The sequence below is a fragment of the Lissotriton vulgaris genome, chromosome 1_1, assembly GCF_964263255.1.
Source record: "Lissotriton vulgaris chromosome 1_1, aLisVul1.2, whole genome shotgun sequence".
NCBI classification, from domain to species: Eukaryota; Metazoa; Chordata; class Amphibia; order Caudata; family Salamandridae; genus Lissotriton; species Lissotriton vulgaris.
Window position 1 is genome coordinate 978,055,273 of NC_141685.1, and position 12,507 is coordinate 978,067,779.

The window sequence follows — 12,507 nt, forward strand, 5'->3', positions numbered from 1 at the left end:
GGCATTGCCCCGAAGATCTGAAACTCTCTTCCTCTGTAAGTCTGTTGAATCTCTTCAGCCGATTCTTTTAAAAAGGAAGTGAGAAAATCCAAATTTTACAAGTTTCTGCCCTAAAAAGCTTTAGCTCTACTGTTTACTAACCTGCCCTGTATTTTGATGCTCTGATGTACTACTGCATAATTTTACATCTGGAAATCCTAGTTTTAGCATGCTCTGCACATAAATGTAAGGAATGTTATTTTTTCTTCTTCTGTTTTTCCCTTGCTACTGTATTTTACCTACCCTGATTGTGAAGCACTCTGATACCCGCTTGGGTCTTGTTCGGGCTATACAAAACTTAATAAATAAATAAAACTGCACCCGACCGAAGAGGCCTAACTAGGCTGAAACCTGTCTAGTGTTGCCTGAGGTTCAGAGAGGACTTCGCTTGGCAGTTGAGGCTGGATTTTGCTATTGGAGCAGGACCAAAGTCGTTTTGCATATTGCAGGCTCTAATCTGCTGTGGCATAGTTGACAAAAAAAGATGGTATTGAACGCTACCCAGAGTGATTGCCAGTGATTAGACTATCTGCAAACAGTCATTTGGGATTTTTTCATTATCTGCGTTTGTGGCCCTTCAAGGGTCTAGTTATCATAATCACTGCTGCAGTTGTGAGCCAAGAGGATCATTATTGTCTGCCAATGCTGCCCATCGGGGTATTGTTTCTTTTTTCCTGTATGCCAGTTTCCCTTAGAATATATTTTTCATTTTTCCTACCCACAAGGGTTTTATTTTTATATTCACTGTCCACCATTTCCTGCTAAGCTGAAAGTCTTATATCCGGATCATTTATATTAACATCATCTTCCTTACTTTCCCAAAATGTACATCAATCTGGCAGTGCAAACAGCATCTCGGTTATTTGCAGTCAGCCAACCAACATCTGGTTTGATCATTACAGCCCAGTTTGGCCAAAATTGCACTATGCTCATCTGTCTTGTCTTACATATTTTACCAGCGACATCTTTAAATTTTGGAAAGCCATAACATTTATCGAAAACCGGTTACATACTTGTTAAGGTTTTTCAGTGTATGTCTGTCTATGCACTTAGGGTTCAATTCATTGTGTCTAACCATAAAGGGTATGCAGTTCCTTAAGGATAAAGAGAGGACTAGGCAGTCAGTCAACAACTGAGACAATGGACCGGGGATAATTTTGAACAATGTCTTCTGTGTACTTATTTATGCATTGGGCAAAGATTAGGAGCTCGTGTTTTGGCACTTGTAAAGGAGACTGACTTTCTAACGTACACACAATAGGGATGGAAATGGGCAAATAACAAATCTGTGTTGATGCCTACTTGCCATTTTCTTCTAAATCTGTTACAGTATATGACTAATTTATGTGTGCGTGCATTTTCAGGCTTGTATTTTAGTAAAAAGTATACTTTGTATGCTAATATTTTGAATTTTTGTTTTTGTTTTATTCACAGTATATGTTTGCATACATATGAATAATTATTTTGTATGTTTATTGCTCTTTATATACTCATAAAGCGTATGTGAATGTACACCTTTGTGTGGATGCAGCGGCATCATCTCCGTATTACTTATTCTAATATTTACATGTAGTGGTACCTAACGTTTTGGTTAATGCGCTACAGGGGTAATGAAGATAACTCTGTCCTGGCTCATATGGTCCTGGAGCGCCTGAATGCTTTCAAAGCAGACAACCCCACAATGGGAGAGGTGAGTAGTATCAATGTCAGACCCAGTCACTAACATCCCCGTTTCCCCAACCTCACAGGGCAAGGGACTCTAATGTCCAACTGGTTTACTTGACTGGAATGCAAAATGGTTGGGGTTGATCTGAATGTAAAACTGGTGTAGTTGACTCAAATGCCAAACTCTTGATTTGAAAGAAAAACAGGTGTGGTTGGCTCGAATGCAGAACCGATGTGGTTGACTCGAATACAAAACAGGTGCTCTTGATTGGAGCTCAAATGCAAAACAGCTGCTGTTAAATCAAATGCAAATTGGATGGTATGACTGGAATGCAAAACTGATGCAGTTGACACATATGCAAAATGGTGGCAGTTAATTTGAATGCAACTGAAGATTTAAATGCAAACTGGGTGCACTTTACTTGAATGCGAACTGGGTGCACTTTACTTGAATGCGAACTGGGTGCACTTTACTTGAATGCGAACTGGGTGCACTTTACTTGAATGCACTTGATTTGAATGCGAACGGGGTGCACTTGATTTGAATGCGAACTGGGTGCACTTGATTTGAATGCGAACTGGGTGCACTTGATTTGAATGCGAATCCAGTGCACTTGATTTGAATGCGAACTGGGTGCACTGGATTTGTATGCAAATGGGGTGCACTGGATTTGAATGCAAACTGGGTGCACTAGATTTGAATGCAACCGGGGTGTACTAGATTTTAGTGCACCCCGTTTACATTAGATGTGAATGCAAACGGGATGCACTAGATTTGAATGCAAACGGGATGCACTCGATTTGAATGCAAACGGGGTGCACTAGATTAGAATGCAAACTGGGGGGCAAGTGGCTCCAAGGCAAAATTGGGTACAGTTGGCTCAAGGGCTAAACAGATAGAGGTGACTCAAATGCAAAAAAAATTACAAGTAACTTAAATGCAAAAAAGGTACCAGTCACTCAAATCTAAAACATTTGAAAATGTAGAACTGGTGCAGGTGCTCAAATGTTGAAAGTGTACATGTCACTCAAAAGCTGAATGTATACCGGTCACTCATGTTAAACTGGTCACTCAAAATCTCAGCATGGATACAGATCCCTCTAAACCAGAGATCTTCAAACCTTTTGATGCTGAACCCCCCACACCCGTCAATATTATTTTAGGGATAAGGACCCCCTCCTGACACAAATTTCTAGAATCGAATCTGGTGGTACTCGTCCTCAAAAACCATAACCACCCCCAATTTCCACGGCAAATCATTTTTACATTTGGGAAATAATATTGAACAGTGTATTCTGTACTTTTTTCTTTTTTTTTTAAGGTCTTTCACCGTCGGGTAGCCACATATAAAATAACAGGCAGCTTAAATGGGAGATAAATGTGTAAATTGTTACTTAGTGGGAAATGCACAATAGTACATTATGAAACCTCTATTAGGTAATGCACTGCAGAGGTCTGTGTGTAACCTACGAGCCACAGAATTAAATCTTGGTTGGTGCAATGGAGAATCGTGACTTGTGTATTTTTAGTGCTACAAGGTCACAGCCTGAGACAGCAAGCACTATGAGTAGGTAAGTCATTATTTTGTACGTGCATTGCACACAATATAAGATAGACTACTGGAAAATATGCAAAAAGTTTTACAATAAAATGGTACTTCCAAAATATAAAATTTTAGTAATACCAGCCTGTACGTTATGCATTTTTTTTTACATACCTGTCTCTTCAACACTTCCTCAGGGGTAGTAAGCGCTATGTAAATACAATTTAAAACACACACTTCACTGCTCAGTTAACTCTTTGCACTACCACTCTAAAAGAAGAAATCTTTGTCATCACAAAGCTTCAAATGATTTGATCAATTAAAGCCAGTACCAGCTCCCAAGCATACTTTACATTTTCAGATTACCCTTTACATTTGCAGATTAACTCTTAGCGCACATTTGCATTTCTTTCAGGCAAGCATGCCCCCTGGCAGGAAGGCTCGTTTAGCTATCTGCTCAGCTTCATGTTCACAGCACAGGATACTCCCTTAATGACACACAAGGTCCCAGGGCAGTAGTCTTTTCCAAAAAGTACGGGGAACTGTTTTTCATAAATCCTTTGTGTGTCGACAATAAAGTGGGGAATGTGTGCCCCCTTTTCCATGACTCCACGGTCCTCCGGAGGCCATGCCCTACAGCTTGAAGACTTATACTCTAAAGCTAAATGGGTATACGTCACTCAGATGCAGAACTGATAGAAGACAAGTGACCCATGCATAAAGATCATGTGTAATTAAGACAGGTAATTGGTGCAGGTGACTTATGAAAATTGGCCACCCTTGCAACAAATGCAGCACGGACCAGGTGGTGATTTAAAGTTGGCTCTGATGTAACCTGAGAGCAGATCATTCTGGTGGTAGCGGTGAGGTTGCAAGGCTTAACAGGACAAAAAAGATGGATTTACTGGGAAAAGTCATTTTCATTCTGTGTCGAACTGTCCTTGAGGCATATGTTGTCAAATTCAAGCAACTCAGATCACTCAGAGGAGAAGGGGGTACAGGTGCCTCCTTGCCTCCTGTCTTTACTGAAGTTATCTCTTTGATTTCTTTGGACTAGACATTGGTCCCTGTGTCGTGCAGGCCTCAGCCAGACCCGCTAGTGCAAGGGGTTCGCCCTTCTGCGCACAGAGTTCTCAGACCCAAAAGAAAAGTTGGCACGGAAACTGGAAATACAAAACATAGAGTTTATTACACCCCATGAGGTGGTGCTAAAGTTCGGACAGTAGCCTTCGGCACTGTGAGAAGTAGCACAAAAAACTACCAGACACAAGGCTTATTTATACCCACACAGGGGCTCATAAGAAGGTTGTACAAAGCTTAAGAGCACATTTTATGTCCATACAAGGTAATATCAAGGAGCACAATCGATCAGTGGGAGGAGTTAACAGTCTTGGGGTCTCGACTAACACATTCCAATCTATGGCTAACAAATAACAGATGTGGACCCTAACGGTCAGCAGCAAGGACAGAGATGCTATTAATAGCTTGTTGCCGGGCAGATTCAAAGACCATAAACAGAAAGGTAGGACAACACACATGGTCAACACGAGGTAACACGTGGCATACAAAATGGCTGCCACAAACTCAAAATGGATGCCATCGAATGCTAAGATAACAGCAAAACTCAGATGTCTTTTGCTAACGCTCAACTTAATCGCTGTCAAATTACAACACCTGAGCTTGAGAACAAACCATAACATATCACTGACATTGATGGTAAAACTGTGTATATGTAGGCACTCTGGCGGTTCACATTTTTAAAATTACTTGTATTCACTTACCATTGCAGTCCGCTCCCTGCGAAACAAGATTCCCATTGGTTCACATTGCCTTTAATCCCAGTAACTGCATTGTTGTTGCTAGTGCTCATAACATTTTTTCCTCTGTCTCTTAACCTTTGTACTATGCTTTGCTCAGTCTTCCTTGTTTTCTGTAATTAGGGCCCAGACAAAGCACGGTCTCAGCTCCTGATCATCGATCGTGGTTTTGATCCAGTGTCTCCACTTCTCCACGAACTGACTCTTCAAGCCATGGCCTATGACCTCTTGGACATCCAGCAGGACATATACCGGTAAAAAATGCTCATGAGGGGGCCGGGGAGATTGCAAATGTTGGAGTGATATTATCCATGATGTCATTAAAGATATCATGAGTGATGTAATATATGGAGTATACCAGTGCATGGCGAGGGCTCACGTTATAGTTAACTTAGGACACAAGATATAGTTCCTTGTGATAACTATAACTTGTGAATTTCTGTGCTTTTAGGAGTTTAAAACATTACGTTGTTACTGAACATTTTACTTAACTATAACGTTACTTTAACCTTTGTTTTTTCAATGGATTTCCTTTTTTTAATTTTTTTTACGTAAACTACTATTTTATTACCATCTATAAATCCAAACCCCACTGTGATTTGCCTTGGGGCCAACCCCCACATGCAGCCAACTCCCTGTTGTGCACAGCATTTAGCCGTACGCGATGGGAATTGGCCACAGGGCCCGCCCTGTGTCCACCCCCCTCCACCCCCCACCCCGTGTGCTACGGGGGTTTGGCCACACGGCATAGCCTGCAACCCCCCCCCCCCCCACATGCAGCCAACCCCAACTGTGCATGGCCTTTGGCCATGCCTGGCGGGTGGCTGGCAAAACACACAAGATGATGAACGGAATGTTGCACAATGGCAAAACATTCACCCCCAGTCACAGATCTGGGTTTAATCCATCGTTATTTTGCTCACCTTTCCAACCCAGTTCAGACATGGCCATATGCAAATCAGTCTTGACCCTGTGCTTCATGGGAACAGTCCAGCCCGAACTGCCAAGCCTTGTCTTCCCTGGGCCGGAATCAAGCATCCTAGAACCAGTTTCTGGCTATCAGCCGTCTTCAGCCAGGATAGCTTGACTCCAGAGGCTTAGTGAGCACAGGACCCACGTCTGGGCATACCCTTCCCACATAGGGTGAACAGCAAAACACACAAGATGATGGACGGAATGTTGCACAATTGCAAAACATTCACCCCCAAACACAGATCTGGGTTTAATCCATCGTAATTTTGCTCACCAAGCCACCCCAGTTCAGACATGGCCATATGCAAATCAGTCTTGACCCTGTGCCTCATGGGAACAGTCCAGCCCGAACTGCCAAGCCATGTCTTCCCTGGACCGGAAACAAGCATCCTGGGATCATCAATCGTGGTTTTGATCCAGTGTCTCCACTTCTCCACGAACTGACTCTTCAAGTCATGGCCCATGACCTCTTGGACATCCAGCAGGACATAAACCAGTAAGAAATGCTCATGGGGGGGTCGGGGAGATTGCAAATGTTGGAGCGATATTATCAATGATGTCATTAAAGATGTCATGAGTGATGATATATATGGAGTAATTACCAGTGCATTGCAAGGGCGCAAGTTATAGTTAACTTAGGGCACAAGATATAGTTCTTTGTGATAACTATAACTTGTGAATTTCTGTGCTTTTTAGAGTTTAAAGCGTTACGTTGTTACTGAACATTTTACCTAACTATAACGTTACTTTAACCGTTGTTTTTTCAATGGATTTCCAGGTTTTTTTACGTAAACTACTATTTTTTATGGATATATCTGCCAGTGGATTCCTCACCTTGTGAATATCCCCTGCGCAGCAGCCAATCGGAAACTTTTGTAGCTCTCCACGCTGGCGAGGTCATGGACGACGTCACAGAGGGTACGACTCCGCTCGCGAACCCGCTGACGTCACTGGATCCATAATAGGGCCTCGTCGGCGTGATGACGTCAGTTCCCTTTTTTCCGCGCCGTCGACGCCAACGGTTTCGTTGGGACTCTCCGTAGTAACTTTGTATTTCTTGCTTTTTTCTTCTGTTTCTCCTGTTTCTCTCGAAAATGTCAGCGAGGAAGTCTGGTTAAACAATGCAGGTAGTGCGGTAAGCAGATGTCCATCACTGACCCGCACGAGGATTGTGTGTAGTGCTTGTCATGCTGCAGGAAGATGAACCCGAGGCATTGAAAGAGAGAGAGGTGAAGTTATTTATGGCCAAGATGAGAAAGGATAAGAAAGCAGGTAGGAGAAGATCGAGGTTGAGGTCCCGTTCCGAATCCAGATCGAAGTCGACGTCGGGACACTCGAAGCGGAGGAAGCATAAGAAAAAGAAGCATTCCTCAAGGCATCGATCTGAAAAAGAAGCGGCGCCGAGATTGACCTTGCCTTGACGTCACAGAAGGGATCATGTCTCTCCTTCATTGTCGAATCCAGCCTCTCCAGAGAAGTCCGCTTCACCCGAAGTCTCTCCGCGTCGATCACCGACGCCGGATCAATCTCCGGTTTCGGTCCATTCTCTGGATCCGAATGAAGATCATCCTGTGCCGGAAGAACAGGAGCAACCAGAAGATGTTCCGATGTCTGCGCCGGCTGGCCCTAATCCAGGAACACCGGCTTAGTTGACAGTACCAGGAGCTTACCCTCCATTCCCAGCTTCAGGACAAGACCCATCGCATTACCTTAATGCCATGTATGGTGTCTTTGCAAGAGCAATGTTCCCCTCTGGTGCCCCTTCGGGTCCCATGGGTCCATTAGTCTTTAATTTGGGGGTTCCTCAGGCCTATGCTCAGGCCCCCTTCATGCCGTTCCTCCCGGCAGCTCCATCTTGGAGTTTTCCGGCGCCGAGGGCTCCGACGCCATTTGCATCTTCACCGGCGCCGTCTGTTCGGCCTCGTTCGGTGCAAGCAGTGCCGTCGGATCCGTGCACGACGCCGGCCCCGAATGCGACGGTTATGGATCAACCCCCACTTTCATCCAACTCCCTGTTGTGCACAGCATTTAGCCGTAGGCGATGGAAATTGGCCATCCCCCCCAAAGGCAGCCAACCCAATGCTGCGCAGGGCCTTCAGCCGTGCGCTACGGGGGTTTGGCCACACGGCATAGCCTGCAACACCCCGCCACCCCAACCACACATGCAGCCAACCCCAACTGTGCATGGCCTTTGGCCATGCCTGGCGGGTGGCTGGCCACGGGGCCTGGCCAACCCCACCCACCCCCGCCCCAAGGTAGCCAATGCCAAGCTGCGCAGAGCCTTTGGCTGTGTATGGCAGGCGATTGGCCGCATGGCCCCTATCCCCTGAGCCTTATAGGGACCCCCTTCCCTGGGTACCAAATATAAATTAAAAGTGAGGGAGCCCCATCCTCGGCCCTGTATAAGCCGGTAACCCCACCCCACTGGGCCGTATCCTTTTTAAAAGGGGAGGAGTCTGTGCGCCCCTCTCCCAGAGACTATTTCGGCCCTGGGGACCCCATCCACTCAGCCATATATTTTTGAAAGGGGCAGCTGCAAACTCCCCCCAGCCCCCCACCTACCGTGCACTGCATGGGGTTAGCCGCAGGGTCTATACTGCTATAAGCGAACCCTACATCACACATGGAATTCTGGCATGCCCAGGGTGTGAATGGTCACACAGGAACTCTCCGAATTCAGGCAGAGATACTGACTTTGTCAAAGTGTGACAACACCAAAATATTAAAAGTGAGCCTCTTGACTTTATGAAGGGGTAAGTATAGCAAGATAGATGGATAGATAAGAATCATCATCATTCTCCAAGGGTTGGTGGTGCCCCTACCTATTCAAGGAGCACCACCAAGCAAAGAAAAAATAAGCTCTTGCATGGCATTATGGGGTGATCCTTCAAAGGATGTGTGAATATTAAGAGCAATTCCTACCACTCTTTGATTAATATTTTTTTTGTTAATTTACTTTGGCTGTCCTGATGCCTGCCTGGGACACCCACATATTTTTTTAAGGGAAGAGAGGCCTACAAACAAACCCCACACCCCACCGAGCCTTTGCATTCCCCAAGGACCCCATCTCCTGTGTTCATTTATTAATTTTTTATTGAGAGGCGGGCGCACACAGACACCTTCCCTGAGCCCAGTGGAGGGTGCCCCAGAGCAACAACAAACTGCTACTTTTGAGGCTGCTGGGGTATGCCCAGGGCCCCAGCAGCCCCATCCCGCACCACACTGGGTGCTGGTGGGAGCTTGCACCTTTACATTTCTCCTGCCCGGGCAGGGGCATTTTTAAATGGCTCCCGCTGGGTGTGAGCAAAGTAGAGTTCCCTGCTCAGGAGAGTGTGGGTAGGGAATAGGGACAAGGACCCACAGTGTCTAGGAGTTGCAGCTAATTAAATGCATTAAGGAATCCACAATGTTATCCTTAGGAAGTGGTAGGACTCACAGTAGTGAACAACAAATGTGGGAGTTTTTCACTACCAGCACATGTGAAACTTACAAGTGCGTGTCCTACCTAGTAATTATGGGCTACTTAGGGCCCACCTTAGGGGTGACCTATATGTAATAAAATAGGAGTTCAAAGCTTGGCAAGGGGTTTTAAATGCCAAGTTGACATTGCAGTGTGACACTACATTCGGGTTGCAATGGCATGCCAAGGACAAGTTTTAGAATTCTACTTAGGTGGGTGGCACAGAAAGTGCGACAGGCCCACTGGTAGCATTTAATTTACAGCGCTTGGGTATAAGGTATACCACTCTACAAGGGACCTACAAGTAAATTAAATATGCCAATTAGGTATATGTCAATCAAGCCATGTTTAGAGGGGTGAGCACAAGCACTTCAGCACTGCCTGGTTAGCAGTAATAAAGTGCAGAGTCCAACGGCCAACAAAACGAATTCAGCAACAAAAAGTGGAGGTTAAAGGCAAAAGGTATGGGGTTACCCTGCAGAGAGGGCCCAATCCAAATATATATATACCATCTTGTCTCATAATGCAGGTTATTGACAGTTTCTCCCAGTCAATGATGGATTTGTTGATGCGCATCAGTAGAATCCTACGCCTTTGTTCCAGCCTTAAGATCCTTATTATTAAGGGTTTCTCTTTCTTACCTAAATTGCTTGTTTTTTGGTACACAGAACTGAATTTTGTCTTGCACTAAAGTTTGTGCTATTATTGTTTGCTTCATTAATTCAGGTCCTAATGGGTAGTTCTTTACTTCTATCGAAGGATGGAAGGTTTCCAACCCTGTCTGTACAGTTATGCAGAGTTCACATATTTTTCACATTGTGAGGTCGCAATTTTTGTGATCAATTTTGCCCACTGCCAAAATTTTCTTTAAAAAAAAAAGAAGAAATTTGTGTGAGAAACTTCTATGTGCTCAAATACATTAGTCGTGGAGTTTTTCTTGTACAAAACCTGCTTTTATCAATTTTTCTGCTGTTTTTTTTTAAGCTAGGTGAGGTTAATAAATTCAGGATGTTTGCTAAGTTTTAAAATAAGATCACACAGTTAGTAGTTGCTAGGTTTAGCAATATTGCACATCCGAAAGTTATATCTGTCTGTCCAGTTAAAGACTTTACCTGCTTGTTCTCAATTTTTAGTACACTTAAAAAAAAAAAGCATTCACGAAAGTCAATAGGTCTTGCCTATGGGAGAGCTATTGAAGGCCAGTCGGGTGGGGGTGGACAACGGTAGGGCGGGCGGAAGGTAACGGGACAGTAAAAATATGCTATGTAGCGGCTAGTGCTGGCCATGTCATATCGCTTTTTTCCCTTATTGCCCTTGGTGACGAGAGTAATCCGGATTAGGGACAGCACTGATATGGAGGGGAATAAGCAACACTATCACCACCCGAAAATGAGTATCTAGGATTTTAATCTGTAGCAGAGTCAGTGTTTTCTTCTCCCATGTCCTCTTCTACTCCTTGTATCTTGGCTGAACTTTCAAGACTGAACTAGTCACAGCGCCACTGACCATTGGTTATGTTTGATGCTGTGCCTGACCTTCATTTCCTTTCACAGGTATGACACAACAGGCATTAGTGACAACCGGGAGAAGCAGGTGCTTCTAGATGAAGATGATGACCTGTGGGTTCAGCTGCGCCACATGCACATTGCAGATGTCTCCAAGTGAGTACAGCATGAGGACAACTCGCATATTTATTTCAGCTTCTAGTACAACCTCATCATATCTCACAATCTCTTGTACCACTCTTACATATGTGCAATTCCTCCAATCTGTCTGTAAAACTCAAAAGCACACAAATTGCTGCTACTACATCCCTTCTCCTTCCTCGTGCACCAAGTCAAAAATCACTGTCATGTGCTGCAGAGGTTTGTTTTTCTTTGACTGAAAGAAACCATATTGCTGTACTAAACTTTTCTACACCTGTCAGAACTGCCCTACACAATATATATATATATATTTTTTTTTTTTTACTTTTTATTTAAGTGTGCGCAGATAATAATGCTTCAAAAATACAGTGTCAACGTTCTTTTGACATGCCTTGATTTTACACTGAGCATTTAACCAAGTAATAAAAAGATAATCAGCATAGTGAGGCAAGTCTCCCCTTATTGTCCTACACAATATTGTATTCCCCTTTGAGAGACTTTGATTAACCCACATTGAGTCATCAAAAATCGAGATGTTTGATCTCTCAGTGATCTCTACAGTTCCCACACAGTAGTCTGAAATAGGATTGACACTGGGGCTGGAGTATGGAGTCTAGAGCCTGGGTAATAAAACTGGGTGATTGGATGAGTGAGAAACAGAGGATAGATTCAGAGTGCCAGTTGCATAAGAACAAGTATCTGGATAAGACATGGAGCAAATGAAGACAAACGTTTGTTCAAAGAGCTACTGTATTTCAGACATACAGTGACATTTATATCTTTGATATTGAGGATATAGGGTCCGGTAAATTGCTTTGTGTACTGAAAATCTTTGGCTGCCCATGTTGAAGGATTTATTATAGGGAGGGATCATTAGGTTCATTTTTACGGGTTTATTTCAAACAAAAGAACCCAGTTCTCTCATGAACAAAAATAACTCCACTAAAAAAATGTTTTTTTCTTGTAAAACCATCACCCACCATGGTTACTCCTTGGTGATATGCTTCATCATCAGGCCCATCCCGTTCCGCTACGGATCGGGTGTGCTGCGATCTACAGATTACATGGAAGCACTGTTTTCTTATACAATGTTGAGTGAGGGTGTTTTGAGGGGGTTGTGGGGGTGGCGGTGTAGTTTAAAAATCCCTGGCTAGTAGGTGTATCCTATTTTATTTCTACCTTCAGTCTGTATGGTTAAAAAGATAGGGGGGGAAATTTAGGTAAAAAGTAGGTTGAGACTGATTTCCTAAAGGTCAACGTGTTTCAAGCTGTACCCCTAAATGGCAACATTCGGAAGTTCTTTTTGTAGCTTCGCGCCAACGTGGACGACGTCACAGTAGCACGGCATCGTGCGCGGCTCCGCT

At 44.1% G+C, this 12,507-nt stretch overlaps 1 protein-coding gene across 2 annotated transcripts in view; it reads left to right on the forward strand.

Annotated features, from left to right (window-relative positions):
• The window catches only part of STXBP2 (syntaxin binding protein 2), a 371,603-nt gene that overhangs the window by 252,090 nt on the left and 107,006 nt on the right, over positions 1–12,507 (forward strand). For both annotated transcript variants that reach the window (XM_086960353.1, XM_086960362.1), the window contains 3 exons: positions 1,645–1,729; positions 5,189–5,319; positions 11,051–11,158. In XM_086960353.1, the coding sequence (XP_086816479.1) occupies positions 1,645–1,729; positions 5,189–5,319; positions 11,051–11,158 (324 nt within the window). The remainder of the gene's footprint in view (positions 1–1,644; positions 1,730–5,188; positions 5,320–11,050; positions 11,159–12,507) is intronic.